The following is a 27483-nucleotide window of genomic DNA, read 5'->3' as shown; positions in this document are numbered from 1 at the left end:
AGCACAAGGTGGCTATTGTCAAAAATAATTTAATTGTACATTTAAAAATAACTATAAGAATGTAATTGGGTTGTTTGTAACACAAAGGATATATGCTTGAGGTTATGGATAGCCCTTTTACCCTGATGTGATTATTATGCATTGTATGCCTGTATCAAAATGTCTCACATATCCCATAAATACTTACACCTACTATGTACCCACAAAAATAAAAAATTAAATTAACACCAACAAAAATATCATAAAAATGTGAAAAACTTGGCATTAAATAGGCTTCAAAAGGACACTTATTTATATTAGGAGAGCTGAAACAACAATGTAGAGCATCACTTTGTTCAACTTCTGCTGGGAGCATGCACGTAAGGTGATTCAAATTTTTCACTGCTTTATACATGCCTATGAAGAACTGCTAGCACTGATTTTGAAGTTAAAATGCATTTTTACAAGTAGGCAAATTCACAAATACAGAATTGACAAATAATCAAACTCAAATGAAAAAAAAAATCTCTATCTATAAGGTCAACTATACCATGTGGATTTTATTCTGGTAATGAAAATTATAATATGCTTTAGTAAAATGTTCCAGTAATTCTCTAGAAACTAATCAATTAACCTTAATGAATACTATCATTCTAAATACCCAGTATCATTCACTTGTAACAACAAGAGCTTTTATTACATTGATGTGCAAACTTTAAGGTGATCTTGTTACTATGTATAGTACATACCTGCAGCTTCTAGTAAAGCTTCCAGTCTAGCCTGTGTTTCTGGATCTACTGTCCTGAGGTCTGCACCATCAGCAGTACCTGATAAGAGCAACTTGGAAGCTGTTTCCAGCATTGGATTTTCCAGATCATCCTGATCCAAAATGAAAGACTCCACCTATAAAACAAATGCAAAAAGAGGGAAGAAGGGAGAAATGAACAGCGAAAGGAAAAGAGAGGAAAAAAATAAAAAGAAAGCAGGGGAGGGAAAAAATATGTTAACATAATTATCAATGGTAAATACAATGCAGCCCTAAAAAGTTCAACATAACATAGATAAGCCTGTTGCTTAACTAAAGGCAATTATACTTGTTGAAGAATTCAAAACTTTATTATTCATATGAAGTCTAATTTTCCTTACTAATATTCTTTTCTATTTTAATTTGGTTATTAGGTATATGTAGGGTTATGAGTATAATGCTTATGTAGTGAAAACTAACTAAATCAGCAATTTTTAAATGTTTTGCTTTCAGGACCTAACGAAGTATTAAGTATCAAATATCCAATATCAAAAACAAAAATCACATCCATTAATATCACCACTGATTTCATCAAAAAAGTCCTTAAGTACTGGAAAGCTGTCAAGCCTAGGCAAACAAGTTCCAAAATTCTAATTTGTGCTCGAAAGCTTAACTTTATCATTGGCAATAAGTATTGTTGTCTTCCTTAAAGTGACAGACTCACTTAAAACACTTTTAGGAGTATTTGCCAAATATCCAGGTTTGATAACTGTAATTTTTCAGTTGTACTTTACAGTAAAAATGACATTTCATTGGGGAAAAAAGGCTAACTTGCCTCACATCTAAAAAAAATAGCATTGTTATTTTTCCTCCATACAACACCATACGTTTTGTATGCAGCAGAAGTGCTTTTGTTACACACACTAATATTGAAAGAACATGCATTCAAAAGCGGAGCTTTCATAAAATTAGTAATTTTATCACTTCATCAAGGACATTCTTAAAGTTAAACTAGCATTTCATTTTATTTTAACTTCAAGCATGTGGCAGTGAAGAATACAATCATATTAGCACAGTTTGGTTCCATGGCCTCCAGGTCCAGAAGTTTTACTCACCACTGTTTTTGTACCATCATTGTAAATGTCAACATAGTAAAAAAGTCAAGTAACGTTTCAGTATTATGATAAAAATAGTTTTGACCTCATGGACACCTTGAAATGGTCTCTGGGACTTTTAAGGGTCTATTTACTATGTTAAGAAACACTGATATAAGTATAGCAGATTCAATTATAAGAAAACTAAAGAATTATAAAATAACAAACTCCTAAGACAGGGGTAAAGTTTTATTTTGCTATCCGGTATCATAGTGTTACTTATAATCAGGTACTAAAACATATTCTTTTCTTCTTACTGATAAAAATTGATAATTATGATATGAAATATAGCTATTTAATATGATCAGAGTTAATTTATTTCACAAATCTAAGGTACTACTAACACTGCAATAACTAAAATAGATGTAAAATTATCTAACAGACTGGAATACACTCATGCTCATGCCTAGTATCCCAAAGGTCAATAATAAAAAAGACAACTCAAGGAATAAATCCTCAATGATCATAACCTCAGAAACAATACTGTTCCATCTTGAAAAGGCAACTATCAAGTAACCAGGAATACCGCTCTAATTAAAACATTTAATATTAAATGTTAAATCTGGGAAGAAATAATATAAGTTTCTCTCCAAAGTTACATTAAACTAAAGTAGTAACATAAAATAACATTTGAGATTTCAAATATTTTATACACAAATAAACATGTACCACCAGGCCTGGATAATTTTAAAGGTAGCAAAAGTATGAGAAAGCAAGAATCTTAAAGGCTGACTAAAGTACTATATTTTAGGAAGTGAATTTTTGTGCATAGTAAGCAAGTAAATATAATTCAAAATTATAGCAGTAAAAATATGTTTTCCTATTGTCAAACCAAAGTCCAGAAGATGAGTCTTTCTAAAGAAAAGGCTGTTTCCTAATGAAATTTTCTAATCTCTGAAATTTGTTAAAATATTTACAATTATTTCAATTTAATGAGAAGACAAAAGAAAATAGACAAAATAAATTTATGAAAACAAATAGGTAAAATGAACACATGAAATACCATAACGCAATGTTTTAAACGAATATTTTAGAAAGTAAAAACCTCAAAGAGCAGTATATGGTTAACTGATAAATCAAAGGTAGAGATCAGAGGTGCTAAAGATGTTCAAAGGAGACATTGCATGCATAAAGAATAATATAAATAATTTTGACCAAAATAAATAATTTGTATAAGAGGAGAGAAAGAAGGTATATGGTCTGGCAAGTATAAAATTTCTGTATGACAGAAACACAGGGTTTTACTGCAGGAAAAGACAGGTTAGAAGTTGGAAAATAGAAGGTATCAAATTTCAATCAGAAGTGACTGTCTTACACAAAGTCCCCTTTGCCGCAGTGTATCATAACTAGCCTGGTGAAAATTTACTAAGAAAATTGCATTTCCATCCCTTAATGAGACATACTAAATACAGAAACATTTACTTTCTTACTGACTTTAAACTTCTCCACAAAAGTTCTTATGTTATTCTTAGGCCCACTATTCTTATTATATGCAAAATTTGGTAATTTAAAAAACGGTAAACTCAAATGACTATGAAATTCTTATAGAGAGGAAGGGTTATGAAGATGATAGAAAAGAACAGGAATGGATATTTATTATTTCCTCTGCATCACTCATTTATGATTAATGAAGAAGGAGCTATTTCAAGGACACTACTAAGATCTGAAGGCCTAGGTACCAGAATTGCTTTAGCTGCTACCTGTGTGACCTAACCAAGTCTCTCTCTCTCAGCCATGTATCGATTCTAATTTTTTTCACAGATTTATCACACACGAATATTATATAGAGAGTCTTTCTAAGCTCTCTAAAAACAAATACTTTTTTTGGTTTAGTCATGTACACCCAGCAACCAGAGTGTGCCTAACTCACTGTCAGGACTCAAGTGACTACTGAATAAATAAGAATCTGTAATGAAGGTGAAATTTACCGGATGATTTTGGGATTCTTCCTTTTCAGATTCTAAAAGGCTCTAGTGTATCTGGAGAAAGAGGGAGGGGGTAATCACAATAAATACATCTAAAGGTATACTTTTATAGATCTTAGAGGAGACACAGAATCTTACATTAGGTAGCAGGTGGTGTAAATGCTAACTTCATTGATTTATTACACACACACATTTATTGCAAACATTCAATGTGTAAAAAATACTGTTTAATACTATGGGAGATACAGAAAAGTGTGATACCAGCCTTGCTATATAGGAACTTATTTCTTTAATGTGTGTGTGTAAAAATGAACCATAATACAGGGTAGAAAGTGCATAAGGTAATGAGAAAGAAAAAGGTATAAAAGTACAGGGAGGAAAAAGAATTTCCTACTTTAATGCCAGTTCCTCTCTTTCCAACTGGAAAAGGCTTGTGTTACAAGACAAGTGAAGAAAGACTGACATAAAGAGATGTAATATTGTAAACATACAAAAGTAAGTATTCCTTTATTAAATTTTGGGCATACATGTCTCTATCATATCAAGTCCCCAGCTGAGACAGTTCAGATTAAAAACTAAAATGAATTTTCCCTCTGAAACTGACCTCATTTTTATTATATTATTCTACAGAAAAAAAAAAACATTTTGAATCACAACCAACTTTTGGTACAAAACAAACATTAAAAATGGTCCAAATAAGAAATTCAAGTAAGTATTTGAGTCAGGTCCAGTGGCTCATGCCTGTAATCCCAGCACTTTGGGAGACTGAGGCGGGTGGATCACCTGAGGTTGGGAGTTCAAGACCAGCCTGGCCAACATGGTGAAATCCTGTCTCTACTTAAAATACAAAAATTAGTCAGGCATGCTGGTGCGCACCTGTAATCCCAGCTACTCAGAAGGCTGAGGCAAGAGAATCAATTGAACCTGGGAGGCGGAGGTTGCAGTGAGCCAATATCGAGCCACTGCACTCCAACCTGGGTGACAGAGCGAGACTCCATTTCAAAAAAAATGAATAAAATGTAAAAACAAAAAAATTTTTTTAAGTATTTGAAAATATTTTATTTAAATGAAATATATAAATAACTTCCATGAAGAGAGAAGACAAAGAAATGTCCTTACTAAATATATTCTCAAGGGAGCAAAAAACTATCAAAATTACAATTGACCTTTTTGAAAAGTTATATTTAAAGTGGTTTGAATGTGTTGTTTTGACCAGCTGGATCTTTTATAAAATGATGTTTATGCATAAAGAACCATCAAAATGCAAGAGGCTTAGAAATCACCAGGTTCAATTCAATGTTACAGACAAAAAAAACAAACACAAGGACCTTTATTTAAATAGCAGATTTTTAAATATCTAGCGCCAAAAGACCAGTTATCCAATTAACTAGTTCAATATACTTTCCACTAGGAAATTCGATGCTGGAATAATAAGGGGTTGAACTTTCACAATGTTCTGGGAAAGCTGACTTTAAAATCGGCATTTAAGGATCAGGCCATTAACAACCTGAACCCATTGTTTAATTTACTAAAAGTAGACAATCAAATCTAATATACTCCCAATTTTTGCAACATAAAATACACAGCATCTCCTATAAAGAAATCTTGTCCCCCACCCTCGCAATAAACAATAATCTGACAGGACTTTTAGAACTGTAAATAACTTTCAGCAAACAGAAATTAGTAGTAAGGCAAATATAGGAACAAGATAAATCAACGTTCTGCAACGTAAAAGCACTATTAAAATTTTAGATCAGGTAATTCTTTGTTGCTGGGGGTTGTCTTGTGTAATTCAGGATGTTAAGCAGCAACCCCGGCCTATACTCACTAAATGGCAGTAGCAACACTCCTTCAGGTTGTGACAACCAAAAATGTCTCCAGTCATTGCTAAATGTTCCCTTACAAGAGAAAAAAACAACAACAACAAAAATCATGAAGGAGAAAGAGGTTGAGAATCACTGTGTTGAATATAAGCCAAAAAGACAAATCTAAAATTTGGAACATTTTACAGCTAAACTGACCATTTTCTTCAAGTAAGCAGAAAAATCTTTTTCGAATAGAGTAAGAACCGTTCAAAATTAAAGAGGCTTGAAATATATAACCGGCAACATAATAGGTCTTACTTCAAATTATATTCAAAGAGGACAAATGTAAAAACAGTATTTTTGAGACAAGAAATCTGAATACAAACTAAGTATTAGATAATATAAAGAAATGACTCCAGCTATGTAAGAAAATATCCTTATTTTGCAGACATGTATACTAAAGTATGTAGAAATATTGTTGGAAATTTGTCATCAAATACTTAAAGAAAACAAAGCTGCATGGCAAATTCTTGAAAATGTTGCACCTGAGACATAGATACGTAGAGGGTTTTTTTGTTTTGTCTTGTTTTGTTTTTTGAGACAGGGTCTCACCCTGGTCACCCAGGGTGGAGTGTAGTGACAGAATCTTAGTTCACTGCAACCTCTGCTTCCTGGGTTCAAGTGACTCTCCCACCTCAGCCTCCTTCTCCCACCTCAGCCTCTGGAGTAGCTGGAATTACAGGCACATGCCATCATGTCCACCTAAGTTTTGTATATTTTCGTACAGATGAGTTTTCGCCATATTGGCCAGGCTGGTCTCAAACTCCTCACCTCAAGTGATCTGTCCGCCTTGGATTCCCAAAGCTCTGGGATTACAGGTGTGACTCAATGTACCTGGCCTATAGAGGTTTTATTATACAAGTCTCTATACTTTTATGCAAGTTAAGCCCTTTTAATTTTTAAAGACTAAAAGGTGATGATATTTCACTATGGAGGTTGCTTTTATTTTAACAGAAAAACTATTATTTAACAGTATTATTACTTAGATTTCTAAGATAATTAAAATTCTTTTTCACTTTCTCCCCAAAGTAAGCCTGACTTAATAAAAATAATAATGAAAACCAAGGTCTTTTAACAATGGCTAGAGCTGAATGAATTTGCTTGTCATTAATGGTAATTTATATCCTTCTACATTCAAAACACAAAGTTATGAAGAAATCTGGTAATGCGGGATCATTCGGACCAACTGTGATCATTAGCATTACATTTCAAACTACTCCTCAAAACAGAAATATCACTGCCATAGGAGAGAAGAATGGTTCATTCTGTAGTTTAATAAACTGGTATTTATTCCAAAGGGTAAGAAAATTCGTATATTTTAATTAACTGGATACCACACATACAAACTCCATTCAACTAAACAAATATCTACAAATTACATACTGACTGCAAAGCAGCAGGCTACTCATTGGATTATAAAAATACAAAAATGATTTTGTTATAATCAATACCTTTCATAAATATACAATAGAGAAAGGCAATTCTATGTAAAAGTAACTAACTATCAAACAAGTTTGAAAGAAGTACTAAACAGATACTAATAGAATGATTGTACAGAGAAATGAGAAAACAATCATGAATTCAAGTGCTAAAAGCAATGATGCTTCAGGAAGATGGTGCCTTTCAATACTGTGCTTTGTTCAGAAGTTATATTGTAAGTTACTGAAGGATTTAAGCATTAAGGCAAATAACCAGTAAAAGGAAGATAATTAGGGACCATGTAACCTATAGTTTTAGATAAATGTGACACCAGAGACAAAACAATCAATTAGGAACATACATACTTAAGTACATCAAATGCATTATGTGAGGTGAAGATGGAAAAAAGGGTCAGTCTCTAAGGATAAACATACTTTATAAAAGTAAAATGCTGGCAATCCCAAGTTTAGACTGCTTTATATTCAATACTAACCCCATCCCACATCTGATGTTTTCCAGAAGAAAAAAAAAACAGTCATAAATAAGAAACATTATTATTGTTTTTGTTGTTCTGGAAAATACCCTGTCTCTTTATCACTGAATCTCAAAAGCTGGTAATCTGAATTTTAAACCAGTAATCTACATTTCAAAATAGGTGTTCTCGATCTTGATTATATTATAAAAGCACTTTAAAACAAATAATCCCCACACTTACTTCAGGAAAAGAAATTATCTTCAGTCCAAAATTTATCATATTTAAAAGTTTAAGATCTCTTAATAAATCCAGTCAATGTTGAAAAATCCCTCCAAAAAGATTTTATATTTTTTCTAAATTTTACTTTTAGTGTGCTCGATTTTTAGGATCAATTTAGACATTTCAGTAACATAAAATGGGTTTACAGACATAAATCCATAATTAATACCACTTTAGCTACAAAAAATAAAGGTTCATTAGAAATGACTTAGGGCCATCATTATGGGATGAATTATATAACTCATATATATAATGTATTTAGTGATATTCAAAGCGCAGACTATGTGAACATAATTGAAGACAAGAGTTTCTTAATTTTGTTATTATTCCTTATGAAATGTTTTGCATATGAAAACATTTTAAAAACAGCATAAAAAAGTGAATATAAAAATTAAGAAACAAGTTTATGATCATTTTATGACAGTGACTGAATAAATTCTTAATTGCCTAACATATCTCTCAAATAAGTCTGGAAAAATATGGTTATCTGCTCATAAGTTCTTTGAACACTGATAAGCAGACTTATTACACATAAGAAATAAGAAATATTCATAATTGTAAAGTCATCACAACTTATTCTATTTTGCACATGACCCAGAAATAATTCCTTCTGTCTGTATTTTTTATAGTCTTAAATAAGGGTATAAATATCACAATTCTTAACGGAGTAAATAATTTCAAAATTATTACAATTGTAGTATTTTTTCTATACAAAGACAAAATCTTTCGTAATATCACAGAACACTAATCCAAGTATAAGACTGAAGTTTAAAAGGTTGAAAGAAAATAAAAACCTGCTTAAAGAAATAGTCTTTCTTGTAAAAAGAATGGTCAATGATTCATTATGGTATTCTTAAATTACAGTAAATAAACCTAAAGTGAACCACATTAAAGATAATTTACCTTTCCAAAAGTCCATGTACAGAAAAAAAAATGATTTATTCCTACATTTTTTCATTCATACTCATCTATCAAACAAACATTAGTTAGGCAGCTACTATAATCTAGGAATCAATGATATAATAGTTAAGATAACTTCGTTCCATAGCACTTACATAAAACATGACTTTTTTCTTATGCTTCAAAATGCTTATTTGCCTGCAACAATTGAGTATGACATTACTAAAAATTCAATACAAAACTTTTAACATAAATTATAAACTTTACAAAGTGGACAAATTATGAATGTTTCAAATAAGACAAAGTTCTATGGAATTCTCAAATCTAGAGTTTCTAAGTGGATTTTTCTGTAACAGAATTAAAGTTATGAGCTTGTCAAAAATTCTCCCAAAACGATTTATCAAGAGTAGGATGCAATTCAATTATGAATTTAGCCGGCTCCAGGAATTATCATTTATCAATTATCATAAAAGCAGCCACAGAGTATAAATATTCTTATAAGATGGCTTTACAACACACACAGATACACACATACAAGTATACGCGACAAAACCTGTAGTCATAAGTCTGGTTAGATTCAAACTTCTAAGGATACAAAGTTTAGAAAACTTCCAGTACTGTAGTGGTGGGGAGCTGTAAGGAGTCAAATTGATATCAGACTTCCTAAATACAGCACTAGATGCTAGAAGATATCTGTGCAATTAAAAGTTCTGATGTACAATTATTTTGAAAGTAAAATTCCAAACTGTAGAATGAATTTTTTTAGGTATGTAAACACAATGAAAATTAATGTAAACACAATGAAAATTAAAAGCCACAAACATCTTCTGAATTTAGAGAAAATATTATTTCAAGAAGAAAAATGGATGCAAGAAAGAACAGCCTTGGAATCACAAGACTAAGCAGCTAGAAAAGAAACCAGTATAATACAACATATCTGTAACATTTCAGGTAACTGTTAATATATAATTCATTAAAGTTATAAAAGTGGAAGTGAGACAGGAAAATAGGGTTTGGAGGTATGGCCCATAAGGCCAATTCACATTTCAGCTATAACAGGAAATATTCTCTCAATAGGGTATATGCAGTAAATGACGTTTTAACTTTAATTCATCCTTTCCATTTACATAGGGTGTACTGAAATAACCAAAGGAATCCTCTAGAGGGTACTTAAATTCCCAAAAATTCTGTAAGGAGGCCTTTGAGACCAATGTTTGGGCCTGCTCCCACACTGTGGAGTATACTTTCATTTTCAATAAATCTCGTCATTCCTTCCTTGCTTTGTCCATGCGTTTTGTCCAATTCTTTGTTCCAGGTGCCAAGAACATGGACACCCTACACCATTAACAGAAGTACATAACATAAACATATCACAAAGACTTCCGATGATTTTAAAAATATGAAAGCCAGGATTCAAATGAAATAATGTCAAAGGCCTATGTTCCAGGGCAGTGCTCCCCAACCTTTTTGACACCAAAGACCAGTTTCATGGAAGACCATTTTTCCAGAGGCAGGATAAAAGGATTTAAAAATAGAATTAAATAATTGTAATACTTGTATTTCATAGTGAACTAGAACTTGGTATATCACAGAGAATCTTAAACAAAACAGAATCTCAACCAATTTCAAAATGAAGAAATTATACAAGGGCACAGTACTGGTCCATAAAGCTGAAAGAAACTAAAACTTAGCTATAAAATGACAACACTACTTGAAATTTTAAAAAGAAAAGGAATAAAAGCCTACTATTAACTCTGAGAAAACAGAGGAAATGAAAATTAAAATTATGAGCATATTACTTCATATGGGATTTAGCCATAACCATCTTTAAATAAAAATGTAGGCCTGTCACAGTGGCTCAGGCCTGTAATCTCAACACTTTGAAAAGCTGAGGCAGGCGGATCACGAGGTCAGGAGTTCGAGACCAGACTGTCCAATATGGTGAAACTCCGTCTCTATCAAAATCACAAAAATTAGCCAGGCATGGCACCTATAGTCCCAGCTACTGGGGAGGCTGAGGCAGAAGAATCGCTTGAACCCAGGAGGTGGAGGTTGCAGTGAACAAGATTGAGCCACTGCACTCCAGCCTGGGCAACAGAGTGAGCCTCTGTCTAAAACAAAAAAAAAAAGAAAAAAAAAGAAAAATGTAGAGCCTGAAATGTGTTAAATTCATTAGAACCAAAGATTTCAAATGAAAATCTTCAAAATAGAATACAAATCAAAATGTATCAAATAATTTATAACAAAAAAAAACAGAAATGAGGAAATTGAGAAGAGATAAAAGTTTAATAAAACCAAAAACAGTTTCTTGGGTCAAGTTTAGAAAGAGGAGACAAGCCTTTAGCAAGAATGATTATGAAAAATGAGAGACAAAGAAAAATATAAGAAGTTATTAAAGTTAGAAAATTGAGTATGAATCAATAAATCTAAAATTCTTAAAAAAAAGATAATTTTCTATAAAGAGGAATAATCAATATTAACTCAAGAAATGGTTGAAAACCTATGTAGAATATGTCCACTCAAGACATATTAATTATAGATAGGTCTAACCCTTCAAAACGGCGCCTAAACCCAAATGAATTTAGAGGTAACTTCTATCAAAATTACATAGCAATATTATAACATTTAAGGAATGAAGCACTACTTTTTTATTTACAAGGCCCAGAAACACATGGAAAATCTCTCCAGCTCATTATAAATAGCCCTATTAAAGAACCTAAATTGGCGGGGGACGGGGTCCAAATAGCACATTAAATTCAGTAGTAGTATAGAGTATCATATGATAACTACAAAAAATAGAGATAATAGGCCGGGAGCAGTGGCTCACACCTGTAATACCAGCACTTTGGGAGGCCAAGGCGGGTGGATCACCAGGTCAAGAGATGGTCTGAAACCCCGTCTCTACTAAAAATAGAAAAATTAGCTATGTGTAGTGTCACACGCCCTTTAGTCCCAGCTACGGGGGATGCTGAGGTAGGAGAATCGCTTGAACCCGGGAGGTGGAGGTTGCAGAGGGCCTAGACTGCGCCACTGCACTCCAGTCTGGCGACAAAGCAAGGCTCTGTCTCGGAAAAAAAAAAATTTTTTAAAGGGAGGGGATAATAGAGAACACTAAGAAACAGAATTCGTTCTTTTTTCTGTTTCTCTGTCACAGATCTTGCACACACAAAAATAGAAAAACTTAGCCAGGCATGGCGGCATATACCTGTAGTCCCAGCTACTTGGGAGGCTGAGGCAAAATTGCTTGAACCCGGCAGGCTGAGGTTGCAGTGAGCCGAGATCGTGCCACGGTTCTCCAGCCTGAGCGACAGAGCAAGACTCCATCTCCAAATAAATCCATCTCAAAATAAACAAACAAACAAATAAATAAACAGACAGAATGATAGCTAGACAGACAGACAGATTGACTGACTGACTGTACATACACAACTGACATTCCCCTGCCTGGAATGATTTTTTTTTTTTTTGAAAGGGAGTCTCACTCTGCTGGAGTGCAGTGGCGCCATCTTGGCTCATGGCAACCTCCACCTCTTGGGTTCAAGCAATTCCCTCACCTCAGCCTCCGGAGCAGCTATCAGTACAGGCAGGCACCACTACTCCTGCCTACTGCTCCCCTCGGTCACCCAAAGTGCTGGCATTACAGGCGTGAGCCACAGTGCTCAGCTGCCTGGAATGCTTTTCCCAGTCCTTTCATTCTTCAGGTCTTAGCTTATGTTTTACTTTCTCAGATGATACTATCAACGGAGGTTTTCTCTTCTCTTTCTACCACACCATCTTCATTATTTCCTACATAATACTATCACAGCCTGAAATTATCTTGTTCTTGGATACTTGCTTATTATTTCTTCTTCATAAAAAAAGGAACCTTTCAGACTAACACCAGTGTATGACATAGTTCCTGACACAATGCAATATCCAAATAAGTATCTGTTGAATAAACATTAAAAACAGAACACATTATGACTAACATTAATTAATACAATCACTTCATTAAGGTATTATAGGTTAAAAAGAATATACATCATCTCAACCGAAGTACATGATTAAAGACAATATCCATTTTCATAAAAACACTTATTAAGCCAAAAAGAAAACTTTTATTCTTTACAAAGTATTCTGTAGTCAGGCACAATGGCTCATATCTGTAATCTCCATGCTTTGGGAGGCTAAGGCTGGCGGATCACCTAAGGTCAGGAGTGCCAGAACAGCCTGACAAAAATGACAAAACTCCATCTCTATTAAAAGTATAAAAATTAGCCAGGCGTTGTGGTGTGAGCCTGTAATCCCAGCTTCTAGGGAGGCTGAGGCAGGAGAATCACTTGGACCAGGGAGGTGGAGGTTGCCGTGAGACGAGAACACGCCACTGCACTCCCGCCTGGGCGACAGGGTGAGACTTTGTCTCAGAAATAAATAAATAAATATTCTATTACAAATCTAAGCTGTATATTACTGTAAAAGTTGAAAACTTAGAAGCATCCCATTTAAATCAGGAACAAGATAACCAAATCAAAACTAGTGACCAATGCAGTAAGATCAGAAGAACAAAACAAATCCCCTCAAAACAAACAAAAAGCTAAAAACCCTGTAAGGGTGTAAACACATACAGAAAAAGAAAACGACAAAATGATATAATTTGCAGAAAATACAGTCATCCTTCTAGAAACTTCAAGAGAAGCAAATGAAAACTAAATGGCAAGATCGACATAAAAATAAATTGCCTTCCTATATATCAGCAATAACCCATGAGAAAATGAAATGTAAAATGGAAGAAAAAAAATGTAATTCACAGCAAAAACAAAAAGTTATCCAGGAATACACCTAATAAGAAAAGTAGAGCTACAGGAAAAAAAAAAAAAAAAGCATAAAACTTTACTAAAGAGCAACCACCACCACCAAAAAAAAAAAAACCTCAAGAAATGGAGAGGCATACCATGTTCCCGGATGGGAAGATTCAATAGTGTAGAGATGTTAATTTTCCCCAAATTAATCTGTAAATTCAATGCACTTCTAATCAAAATCTCAAAGGGATTTTTAATGTAACGTGACATGTTTATTCTAAAGTTCATCTGAAAAACACACAAGAACTGCCAAAAAAAATTTTTTGAAAAACACAATGGCGAGGGATGCCCTACCATATGTCAAATATAATATAAAATAACAAAAACACTGGAGTATTGAATCCAGAACATATATATTTGGGACTTATAAAATGTGATAAAGGTGGTATTTCAAGTCAGTAGGAAAAAGACATAGCTCAACAAACTATTTTGGGAAAACAGCTATGAGGCTGGAAAAAATAGGCCCCTACCAAAAAAAAAATTATATATGTAAATATGGACAGTATAAGCATAAAAATTCAAAGATACCATAAAATAAAAGAATTGACAAGCTAGGAGAAAGTATTACAAAATATAATGTACATACTAAAAAGAAAATTATAAAGAAACTCTTAAATTTTAGTAAGAAAAAGATGACCACCACAATGGGCAAAATGTTATGGAGTAGGCAATTAGTAAGATAAACACAAATGTCCAATTTCACTGGGAATCGAGTTAATACAAATTAAAATATTTTTATCCATTGACAATGTTTTCAAGGGTAATTTTGCAGAATCTAAAATCAATATTTAAAAATACAATTTTCTTTCTAAGAATTTAGGATAAAAACACTTGCACATGCAAGCAACAAACTATGTATATGAACATTCATTACATTATTGATTATAACAGGAAAGACTATAAATAACTTATATGCTCATCAATACAATGGCTAAATAAATTATATATGGAACAATAGCTACCTTAAGAATAAAGCAGATTAACACATTAAGGCCTGAACCACAACTATCTGCTGCTCATTTTGTCCCATCACATCTCATCTCTTTTGCCTACCTTATTTAACTTCATAAACGTACTAATAGTAACATTTCCCACCCTCCCCCACCCCCAATTTACTGTCTTCCTCTCACCTGAATATAAGTTCACTTGAACGAAGACTCTATTTTGTTCCTTGCTCTATCCCCTGCATCTACAATAGGGCCTTAAACATTAACTACTTAAAAATATTTACCAAATGAATACATTAATATTGATGCAGAATTATCTCCACATTAAATTAGGGGAAAAAAAAGCAAGCAGAAGCCAAAAAATAAAAATAAAAACATGGTAGGTACTTATTTAAGTTAAACTTAAAAAGCAAAATAAAACATACATATGTGCAAGAATGTACACAAAAAATTTCAAGATAAACCCAAGTAATTAACAGTGGCAATCAAGGAATAAAATTAAAGAGAGAATTGTACCTTTTTATTTACTCCATACCCTTCTATATTGCTTACCTTTTAAAAAAAAATGCAGTTTTCTATTGTGTGATTTTTAGCAATTAATGAAGAAAAAAGTCTTTAAACTTTCAAACAAAAATATAAAGAATTACCTAATCACTTCCATATTTCTAGAATAAATTCCAAAAGCGCTAGCATAACAATTTTTATTGTTTTCAGATATATAGGATTAACTTGCTGGTACATGTAACTCAGCTGAAAGTATGCATATGCAACTTCATTCTTTTTAAATGAAAAAAAAGTTCTGGCAACGAAATCAAATATTGTTAAAAATTAGTTAAAACAACTGCTTGTTTTCTCAAGATAAGTAAAATCAGGAACATATTATGTTCTCTTCCTTTATTCTTTTTCCTTCTGCATACAATAAACTTTTTTGAAAATCATGTTTATTGAAGTATACTTTAGAGTAAAATTTACTCTATTTTTGTGGTACAAATCTAAACATTTTGAAAAATATATATAATCATGATTAAGATACAAAATATTTTAACACTAAAAAATCTGTCTTGTCCATTAATAGGCAAACACGTACCACTAATAATCATGACTTTTCTTTTACTTTCATTTTTTCCTTTCCAGATTGAATGGAATCACAGGTTTCTGAATGTGGCTTTGTTCTCAAATACATAATGCTTGTGAGATTCATACATGTTTTAGCATGCATCATTTCACTCCTTTTTAATGGTGAAGAGCACTTTAATATTGGATGTGTCACAATTTGTTTCATTATTCACCAGCTTATAAACATTTAAATATACTATGTGGGCATGGTTTTACTTCTCTTAGATAAATACATAAGAGAAGGACAGGTCACAGAAAAATGTTATCTTTAAATTTATAAAATACTGCCAGACTTTTACAAGTTACAATACCATTTTACATTTCTACCTGCAATATATGAAAGTTCCAGTTGCTACACATTCTCACTAGCATTTGGTATCCTCTGGCTTTTCCCCGATTTGTAGTTTTACTCTGCTTTTCCCTAATGGCTAATGATTGGTATTGAACACCTCTATCTTGCGTTTATTTGCCATTAGCAAATCTTCAATAAAATATCTGTTAAAACCTTTTCCTGGCTGGGTACCTGTGGCTCACACCTGCAATCCCAGCACTTTGAGAGGCCAAGATCACTTGAGCCCAGGAGCTCCAGAAGAGCCTGGGCAACATGGCAAAATTCCATCTCTATAAAAAATACAAAAATTAGCCAGGCATGTTTGGGACCACAGGTGTGCTGGTGCACACCTGTGGTCCCAGCTATTCAGGGGACTGAGGCAGGAGGATCCTTTGAGCCCAGGAGGTTGAGGCTGCAGTGACCCATGATTGCGACACTGCACTCTAGCCTGAGTAACAGAGCGAAATCTTGTCTCAAAAACAAAACAAAACAAAAAACCCACCTTTTTATTGAGTTTTCTCATTACTGAGTTGTGAGAATTCTTAATATATACCAAATAAGTCCTTTATCAGACATATGGCTTACAAATACTTTCTGCAAGCTAGCAGTTTGTCTTTTCATTTTCTTTTTAGTATCTTCTGAAAAACAAAAGTTTTAATTTCAGTGAATCCAAATGATTAGGGCTTTTTTACGTTTGTGTTTTTTTGCCATATATAAAATACTTCTGTCTAACCCAAAGTCACAAATCTTCTACCTTCTTTTCTAGAAGTTCTACTGTTTTAGCTTTCATATTAAGGCTATGATTAATGTCAGGATAATTTTTGCATATGGTGCCAAGGAATAGGCTGAAGTTCTAAGACTGGTTAACGAATGTTTCAGCATCATTTGTTGAGAAGACTACATTTTCTCTATTAAATTGTCTTGGCATCTGCGTCAAAAGCAATGGTTAACGTATTAATAATCTTCCCTTCCCTAGACTCTCTATTCTAATCCATTAATATATGTGTCTACCACTTCATCAGTACCACATTATTTTGATTAGCTTTGTAATAAATCTTGATATTCTCCAATTTAGTCCTTGTTTTTCAAAACTGTTTGTTGTTACAGGGCCTTTCTATATAGATCTTAGAAATCTTGTAAATTAAAAAAAGAACAGGATCTGGTGGGATGTTTATTGGGATTGCACTGATATTCCATTTTGGGGAAACTGACATTTAACAGTATTGAGTTTTAAAAATACATGAGAATGCATATACTATACATTGTAGTATATGTATACTGTATTTCAGCTGAAACATCTTGTTATCAACCTATTCCTTGGAACTTTAATCTACTCCTTCCACCATATGCAAAAATTAACCTGAAATGAATCATAAGCCTAGATACTATATATATTTTCATGTATTTAGGACATCTTTGATTTCTCTCATAATGTTTTGTTTTTAGCACATAAACTATACAAATACTTTATTAGATTTATGCCTAAGTGTTTCATATTTTTTGGTGCTATGAGAATTGGTGCTTTTTTCAAATTTCATTTTCCAAATGTTCATTTCTAATATACAGGAATATAAAACCTTGCAAAACTCACTGATTAATTAGCGTAGCTCTCTTACATTCCTACTTTGCCAATAATTTTTTGTTATCCGTGGATGATGAATTTTGTCAAGTTCCTTTTCTATATCTATTGACAATATATTTTTTTCCCTTGAGTGTGCTGATAGTGAATTACATTTACATCAGTAAACATCAAACTATTTAAATCAACTTTATATTCCTATGATACACACCATTTGGTCATGAGTCATTTTGTTTACATATTGGTGGACTGATTGCTAATATTCTATTAGGATTTTTTGATCTATGCTCATGACATATACTGGCTTTAATTTTATTTTCTTATAATGTCTTTGCTTGGTCTTGGTATCAGGGTAGTGCTGATCTCATAATCTGAGTGGAGATGTAATCCCTCATCATCTAGTTTCTGTAAAAGTTTGTGCAGAATGAGTATTATTTTTCCCTTTAAGAAATCATGTAATTTGTACACAAAGTCATGTGGACTTAAGAGTTTTCTTTGCTACAGTTTTGTTGTTTTTTTTTATTTTGAGATGGAGTGTTACTCTGTCGCTAGACTGGAGTGCAGTGGTGCAACTTCCGCCTCCCAGGTTCAAGGGATTCTCCTGCCTCAGCCTCCCGAGTAGCTGGGACTACAGGCCACCTGCCACCATGCTGAGCTAATTTTTGTACTTTTAGTAGAGATGAGGTTTAACCAGGTTGGCCAGGACGGTCCCAATCTCTTGACCTTGTGATCTGCCTGCCTGGGCCTCCCAAAGTGCTGGAATTACAGGCGTGAGCCACCGTGTCTGTCCTGCTAAAGAATTTTTAATGTGAAATACAATTTCTCTAACAGATATTAGTCCCTGTTAGCCTTTTAGTGTATATGAGTGGGATGGAAAGCAATATCACATTTTTTCACTGCCAGTATTAATAATTTGTATCTTCTTTCCCTCTATCAGTATGATTAGAGATTTATCAGATTTAATAATTCTTTCGAAGAACCATGTTTCTTTGTTTTTTTGTTGTTTTTCTTTTTCTGAGATGGAGGCTCACTCCGAAGCCCAGGGTGAAGTACAGCAGCGCAACTTCAACTCACTGCAGCCTCCGCCTCCCAGGTTTAGACTCCGCCTCCCAAGTTCAAGTGATTCTTCTGCCTCAGCCGCCAGATTAGCAGAGATTACAGGTGCCTACCACCATGCTGAGATAATTTTTATATTTTCAGTAGAGATGGTTTTGCTATGTTGGGTCAGACTGGTCTTGGATTCCTGACCTCAAGTGATCTGCCAACCCTGGCCTCCTAAAGTCTTGGGATTACAGGTGTGAGTCACTGCACCTGGCCTTAGTTTCTCTGTTGTTTTTAATTTCATTGATTTTGTTATCCTATTCATTCTTCCATTCTGCCTGCTTTGGTTCAATTTGCTCTTCTTTTCTAAAGGTGAAATTAATTACATCACTGATTTGAAAACTTTCTTCTTTTCTAACATGAGCTTTAATATTAAAAACTTCCCTCTACGTACTGTTGTATGCCACAAATTCGGATATATTTCATTTAATTCAAACGATATATACCATATATACATGTATATGTGTATATATACACACACACATATACTTATGTCTAATTTTAAGTGAGCAAGTATCTAGCGTTCTAATGCTACTCCTGTTTATCATTGTTTGACAAGCTAAGATTATTCTTTTCTGCTGGATCGCATCCAAATATTGAAAGTTATTCATTCAGTAACTATTTTATTGTGTACCTACAATGCTCTTGGAGCTTAATTATATAAATGACCAAAGTAGATAATAATCTCTACTATCTTAGGGCATTGTAAAGACTCTCCAAATGAGAGCCAATGTACAGCTTTGAACAAAGAATTATAAATTCTTACTCTGGAGAATCAGAATACTTTAAGAAATTACTGAAGAAAATACTTAAGAAATTTAGGGAATTAGAATATTTAAGAAATCTGATTTTATTATTTTAGCTTTATTAAGTTTTGGGTAATATATACATATATATGTGTATGTGTGTATATAATTAAGACAAAAATCCCATAATTTATTTGGTGAATGATAGTCTGCTAGTTATTCACAACCAAGGATACATTCTGAGTAGGACCTCTGAGCCACCAACTCCCTACTAATCACTCTAAAATGAGCAGCTCTGAAACAGCTGTTAGATCTTGTGGGTACACTCCCCAGCTAAAAGGAGGAAAATAGTGTATTATGAAAATCAAGGCTTATGTGATGTTTCTAGCAATACAGATAACTGTGCTATAATGCAACAAATGCAATCTGATAAACCCCTCAATCTGCAAAACACCACATTAAAATAATATAGTTTAGGGAGAAAACAGAACTGGGGGCATTCTACTCAATACTTAATGCAACTCTGCAGCCAAACACTGAGAGAGAGAAAAAGCAGTTGTAATACAAATACTAGCACACTAAGACATATTAAATTCCAAGTCTTCACTTTTAAAAGAGGAGAATACTGTAAAAAGCACTTTTGAGGCCAGGTACTTGACTCATTCCTGTAATCCCTGCACTTTGAGAGTCTGAGGAGAGAGGATGAACTTGAGGCCAGAAGTTCAAGTCCAGCTTGAGTAACATAGCAAGACCCATCTCTATTAATTTTTGTTTTTAAGCAGCTGTAGCATGCTCCTGTAGTCCCAGCTACTCAGGGGGCTGTGCCCAGGAACTGGAGGCTGCAATAAGCTTTGATCACACCACTGCATTCCAGGTTGGCCAACAGAGCAAGACCCTATCTCAAAAACAAAAATGTACTTTCAAGAGAGAACACTGAGCTAAAGTGAAGAAATTCAGGTAAATAAACATTGTATTAAATATATGTTTTTGGCTTGTTGTATTCAATTATGTTAGCATATTTTATATTCAATTGGTTTCATTTAATGATACGAAACCTATAAATATAAACGTATGTAATTTCAGAGTTAAACCATCGTCATTCCTGTAACTTTAGAGTGCCCATACATATAATCTAAAAACTTTTTAAAAAAAATTATGCCAGGAAAATAATTGTCCCAAGCAAACTAAAACATGTGGCTACTCCATCTACCTGCTAATTAACTGTATACAAGTATTCACATTATAGAAACAGTCAATGCAAAATACTTTTACTAAAATAGAGGAGTGATGATACAATAATCATTTAATTGGCAATAAAAATATTTAAGACTATATAATTCGACTTTTAAATTATCCAAACAAAGTTAGTTTCTCAATGCAAATGAAAAATCTGGTATATTGCAAAGTATACTGAACAAATTAGAATACACATTGGCTCTATGTTTCACTTGATAAAAAGTTAGATTATATAAGGATAGGTCTACTTGACACTCAAAAGCTCAAAAATCTTCAAGAAATTTAGGTAAGTTGTCTATGTGGTATGCTGGCAAAATAACTGAAATATATATGCAAAATTTCATCTAAAACCCATATTTTTGTAAAAGAAAAAAATTAATAGTCATATAACTCAACATTAATATTTCAAGAATTCTTAGAATAATCAGTCTGGTATGAGCAAGAAAAGAACAAAATTGAAAGATAACTTACTTTTACTGTACTATAGCTTTGCCCAAAGTCACAAAGGAGATTAAAGCAAAATTATAAATATTCCTTTCACTGGACATCTGGCCCCCACCACAGATCCCAACAAAATCAAAACTATCCTTTCCCCTAATGATACTCAAACACATTCTCCATGAATTGTATGATAAATTAGATGAGCCCAAACAAAATAAAACTACAAATGTCAGGAATTGTAAAGGTTTAATATTCCAGGTAAGGAAGATGATCTAAAACTTCTAACATGCAAAAAGATATGCAAGATTTTGAAGAGTATAGCATCAAAAACTTTAACAAACTACTCTTTGAGAATAAATTCAAGAGAAAACTGCTATAGTATCCTAAAATTCTATAAATTTTCCCACTCTCTTTCCAATACATTTCATTCTAGTCATGGGCTCAAATTATGCCTCAAGAGTATGAAGACAAGACATCAGCAATCATGTTACTATTACAAAAGTCATCTCCATGCTTGCCCTGAGCCTTTCTTCATGGCTAATCAGAATGGCTTCCCTAACAGCCTTCGAAAAAACAGTCTGCGTGCGTGCGTGCGTGCATGTGCGTGTGTTGGGAGGAGGAAAGGGGAAGACAAGGAAAATTAAAGAAGAAAAAGTAAAGTACTAGAGTTTGGGTGGGGGTGTATATAGGAGAGTTTGTGTGTGGGTGTGTGCTCGGAGGAGGGAAGGGGAAGACAAGGAAAGTTGAAAAAGTAAAGTACTAGGGTGTGTGTGTGTGTGTGTGTGTGTGTGTGTGTGTTGGGAGGAGGGAAGGGGAAGACATAGAAAGTTAAAGAAGAAAAAGTACCAGGCAATTTTATGTCTGCTTCCATTCAGTATTTAGTAAAGACATACTTTACCATCGTGGAAAGTTTTCAGGCACATTATTTAAATCCTCTTTGTCTCAGAGCAATGGTTCGCTACTTTAGCTGCACATTAGAATTATCAAAAAATAAATAAAAATTGTTATCAGAATACACACTTAGAGTCCCAGGTACTTGGGAACTTGAGGCAGGAGAATCATTTAAGCCCAAAAGTGCAAGACAAGCCTGAGCAACATAGCAAAATCCCATTTCTTTAAAACAACAACAAAACTAAGCCTGGGAGATGCCCTCAGATACTATGATTTAATAATTTTGGGGTATGGCTTGAGTATAGGGATTTTTTTAATAGCTCCCCAGGTGATACTAATACCAGGTCAAGGTTAAACCACTGCTTAAAAACGTAAAATTAATAACTCCATTATGAATGTACTATATTATATAAAGATTAAAATAACCTATCTTGATTGAAAGGCATTTAGTCATTCTCAATGCCATTAGTTTTTGTTTGATATTCAAAAAATGCCAAATTTATAAGTCACATAAAAGAATAAGAATTCTTCTTTCTCCTCCTTTCAGTTATTAAACAAACGCTTATCAAAAAACCTGTAATTTCTCAATAATCTGCTAGGCACTGAAGAACTGGATCCCTGTACTCTTGTAAACAGTCATTCCCCTTTACCTTTGAGATGCTGCCACCTCAATCACCACTATTATTACTCTCCCCTTTCCAACAAAGGCTGAACTCAGATACCCAGAGTAAATAAGGTATAGCCTTATGAATTAATCACCTGCTTAAACAGTATTGGGGGGAACGTTCTTAATCTCATCACAATACTACATGTATTAGAATATAAATTTTAAAATAAATTCTAGCAAAACTGGATAAAAAGCCATATAGAGTGGTATTACCTGAATTCCAGAAGGAGAAAGACATAAGCCACAAAAAATAAGAAAAGATACATTTATAAAAAAATATGCAAAAAGTATCCCAATCCAAAAATGTAAATAAGTCAGAAAAAAAGTTTATCACACTTGACAAAGATTCACATCCATATATAAAAATTCTCCAGAAAATAAAGTCATACTTCATTAGCAAAATGGCTAAAGTATATCTATAAACTTTTTTTTACTATAGGGAAATTGGAAATAACCCAGTAATCCAAAAACACAAATGCACAGTAAGTTATATTCCCAGGATAGAATGTTTATGCAATCACCAAAATAATGATTTTCAGAAAAATCATTTTCATAAAACAGAAAAATTTTCATAAACAGAAAAAAAACTACAGGATAATGTAAACAGTATGTGAGGGAAAAAGACAAATATTTTTATATAATAGTCCCAATATATTAAAAATATGCATATATCTGTATTCGCACAGAGAATGAACTGAAAGGAAACACATCTAAATATAACACCATTCATTTTTTCTAATACAAGCTTTTAACTTTCTTTGAACCTTTTTATGTTTTCCAGGTTTTGTCTGAGATTCTGTAATTAATTATGTTTTCCATCTCATTCCTAAAGAGCTAACAATATAGTAATGCCCATTAGAAACAACCTGAAACAGTTTAAGTTGATTTAAATGTATTCACTTTTCTAAACATAAGCTCCTTGGAACAATTTTCAGGATTTCTCACTGAAAATGTTTAGGTTTTCTTAGGACATACTGTGAAACATAAACATATTAGATGCTGCTATACAAACACGGAAGCTTTCTAGCAGTCATCTGTGGCAAAAGCATCTAAAATGGCACTGCACTGACACTGTATCTACGGAGCACATATTACACAAAATGAAACAACTTCACACCCAAACAGAAAGGGCTACAAAGACTAAGATATGGCACTTTAACAGCCATGAGAGATTTTTAATTGGAAATTTGCCACAGCACAGTAGGACTATTTTAGCATAATTTTCTCCACAAATTGTTAGAGTTCAAATACAGTATGATGTGGCTTATAGGCACAACAGAGCAAATGGGACTTGGGTCGTCATCCCACCTCTTTTCAGACAATGAACAACAGGCATAAGACTATGACCACCGAAAAGAAACAATAAAGTCAGTCCTACTCGTTCCCATCTTTCTGTCAAAACTAGTGGTGTTTATGAATCCCACGGCAGGAACAGAAAAAAGAAAAAAAGGCACAGAACTGAAGTCTCACTTAGTTCAGGAGAAAAAGATCGGACTTTAGAGAAACTCATGCAGCTAAAAAACATGGAGGCAGAAAAGTAGAGAGGAAGAATTGGGAAAAGAACTATTGAGGAGCTGTAAACTAAACAATTATAGAAGCTCCCACAGGGTTGGTGGAGAAACATCAAAATCCAAACAGCCAGAGAAGAGAGATTTCATTGAACACATAGGTATTTAGTAGAAAATCCAGAAAGGCTACACATATCAGTAGGGCTATTCTAACTTTAGAGTACAGACTACTAGAAAAATGATCAAACAATGCTTCAAAACAAGCCTTGAAAGAATAAAGCTGATCTTTAAGTACCCTTACAACCACATATAAATACTCTTTAAAACAGGACAATACAATTCAGACATTCAATAATATAATATCACAACATCCAGCATTTAATAAAAATTAGTAGACTTGCAAAGGATCAAGAAAATTCGTCTCATAATTAGGAGGGAAAAAGGTAACAAATGCAGAATTAGCAAACAATAACTTTAAGACAGTCCTTTTGCACGTGCTCAAAGATTTTAAAAAATGTGAAATAATGAGCGCAACGAAGTCTGTAAAACTAAAAGATTGAATAGAATTTCTAGAGCTAAAAAATACAGTAGTTGAAATAAAAAATCACTGGCTCTGTAACAGTAAATTTAGACACTGCCCAAAATAAGATCAGTGAAAATAAACATCAATAGAAATTATAATAGCAAATAGAAATAGCAAAACTATATGCTTATATCCTCTGGCTGGTTAGATCATGGTATTTCTCAATCAACCCTCTGGGAGCTTTATGGTTGTTTAGTTTACAGCTTCCCAATAGTTCTTTTCTCAGTTCTCCCTTTACAGTCTTCTGCCCCTAAGTTTTAGCTCCCTAAGTTTCTCCAAACCCTGATCTTTGTGTCTTGAACTAATTATAATAGCAAATAGCAAAACTAAATAATAATGAGAAAAACTGCTTAAAAAAAAAGATGTATAGAGGCAATGTAACTTTTAGGACAATATAAAAATATCTAAAAATGTGTAAATGTAATTCCAGAAAGAGAGAAGGAGGAGGGTAGAAAAAACATTTAAAGAAATAATGTCAGAAAATTATCAAAATCAGATAGAAAAATATAACCTTACAAATCCAATATGTTCCACATTCTTCAAGAAAGATAAACACAAAGAAAAGTGTATCAAGGCACAACAATGAAACTACTGAAAATCAACAGCAATAAAAAAACTTCTTAAAAACCGCTAAGGAGGGTAAAAACCATCATGTGTACAGAAAGGAAGATAAGAATGACTGCTGACTTCTTATTCAAAAGAAGGAAAACCAGAAAACACAGGAAAAAGACCTTAAAAGTGCTAAAAGAAAAACAATCTTTCAACAAAGATTTCAATATGCAGTAGAAATATATTTCAAAAAAAGGGGAAAATAGATCCTCTCAAACAAAATCTGAAGGAATCTGTTGCCAGCAGACAAGCTATAAAAAAAAAATTTCTTTTTTTTTTTTGAGATGGAGTTTCATTCTTGTTACCCAGGCTGGAGTGCAATGGCGCGATCTCAGCTCACTGCAACCTCTGCCTCCTGGGTTCAAGCAATTCTCATGCCTCAGCCTCCTGAGTAGCTGGGATTACAGGTACGCACCACCATGCCCAACTAATTTTTTGTATTTTTAGTAGACGGGGTTTCACCATGTTGACCAGGATGGTCTTGATCTCTTGACCTCGTGATCTACCCGCCCTGGTGTCCTAAAGTGCTGGGATTACAGGCTTGAGCCACCGCGCCCGGCCTAAAAATTTTTTTAAGAAATTATTCAAGTGGATAGAAAATGATACCTAATAAAACTGGAACCACCCAAAGTAATAAAGTGCACTAGAAATGGCATAAAATGGATATCTTCTTTTTCCTCATTTAAGAAAATAATCTTTAAATAATAACAATCCATTCTGGAGATTCAAAACATACGTAGAATTAAGATACATGGCAATATTCAAACCAGAGACATGAGAGAACAAATGATACTACTGAAAGAACCTATTGTAAAGGTCTTAATATTTTTGGGGGAGTGGTATAATATGTGACAACAACTACTAGCTAACACATACAGATTACAAGCACTAAAACAATTGCAAAATAATAAAAACAGGCAATACACTAATAAGGGACAAAAAGGAATACTAAAAATACTCACAAAATATTTTTTTTGTGAGTAAAAATACTCACAAAAGAATGACCAAACTAATCTTCAGCAAAAAGTACAAAGCCGAATGCATCACACTACCTGACTTCAAAATATACTACAAAGCAGCCCAGGCAGGGTGGTTCATGCCCATAATCCCAGCACTTTCAGAGGCCAAGGTGGGAGGAGAGCTTAAAGCTAGGAGTTCAAGAGCAGCTGGGGCAAGAAAGCAAGACATCACCTCTACAAAAATAAATTTTAAAGAACTAAAATTTAGCCAAGTGTGATGGCACCCGGCCCATAGTTCCAGCTACTCAGGTGGGTCAGGTGAGAGGATCACTTGTGCCCAGGAGTACAAGGCCACAGTGAGCCATGGTCATGCCACTGCACTCCAGCCTGGGTGACAGACTGAGATCCTGTTTCTAAAAATAATTTTTAATAAAATAAAAAATTTAAAGCAATAAAAGCAAAAGATGCATGGCACTAGCATAAACACACAGGCCAATGTAACAGAATAAAGAACACAGAAATAAATCCACCTATTTTACGGTCAATTGATTTTTGACAAACAGGCCAAGAACACAGTGTGAAAAGAACAGTAATTTCAACAAGTAGTGCTGGGAGAACTAGACACTCACAAGCAAAAAAAAAAAAAAAAAAAAAAAAAAAGGCAATTATATCCTATCTTACAACAAATACAAAACAACTCAAAATGGATTAAAGACTTAAACATAAGCACTGAAACTGCAAAACTACTAGAAGAAAATATTGGGGGAAAGCTCCATGACATTGGTGGGGCTATGAATTTTGGGATATGACTCCAAAAGCTCAGGTAACAAAAGTAAAAATAGACTAATGGTATTACATCAAGCTGACAATCTTTTATACAGCCAAGGAAACAACAGAGTGAAGACATAAATCTATAAAATGGAATAAAATATTTTTAACATGTTTCTGTTAAGGGGTAAGTGCCCAAAACACATAAAAATCTTAATGGCACAAAAACAACCTGATTTTTAAAAATGGGCTAAGGACCTGAATAGACATTTCTCCAAAGAAAACGTACACATAGACAATGGATGTAGAAAAAATGCTCAACACCACTAATAATCAGGAAAATGCAAATTGAAAACACAGTGAGACACTTCAGGGGTTAGAACAGCTATGAAGAAAAAGACAAAAGTTAACAAGCATTGGTG

The 27483-nt window shown here is 33.5% G+C and overlaps 1 protein-coding gene across 13 annotated transcripts in view; it reads right to left on the bottom strand.

Moving 5' to 3' along the window:
- Positions 1-27483, bottom strand: part of ANKRD17 (ankyrin repeat domain 17) — a 174827-nt gene that overhangs the window by 94864 nt on the left and 52480 nt on the right. For all 13 annotated transcript variants that reach the window (XM_002745738.7, XM_054253289.2, XM_008993189.5 and 10 more), the window contains exon 2: positions 729-882. In XM_002745738.7, coding sequence (XP_002745784.3) covers positions 729-882 — 154 coding nt within the window. The remainder of the gene's footprint in view (positions 1-728; positions 883-27483) is intronic.

The sequence above is a fragment of the Callithrix jacchus genome, chromosome 3 (assembly GCF_049354715.1).
Source record: "Callithrix jacchus isolate 240 chromosome 3, calJac240_pri, whole genome shotgun sequence".
NCBI classification, from domain to species: domain Eukaryota; kingdom Metazoa; phylum Chordata; class Mammalia; order Primates; family Cebidae; genus Callithrix; species Callithrix jacchus.
The sequence above is the reverse complement of the archived record's forward strand: the minus strand, read 5'-3'. Positions and strand labels throughout refer to the sequence as shown.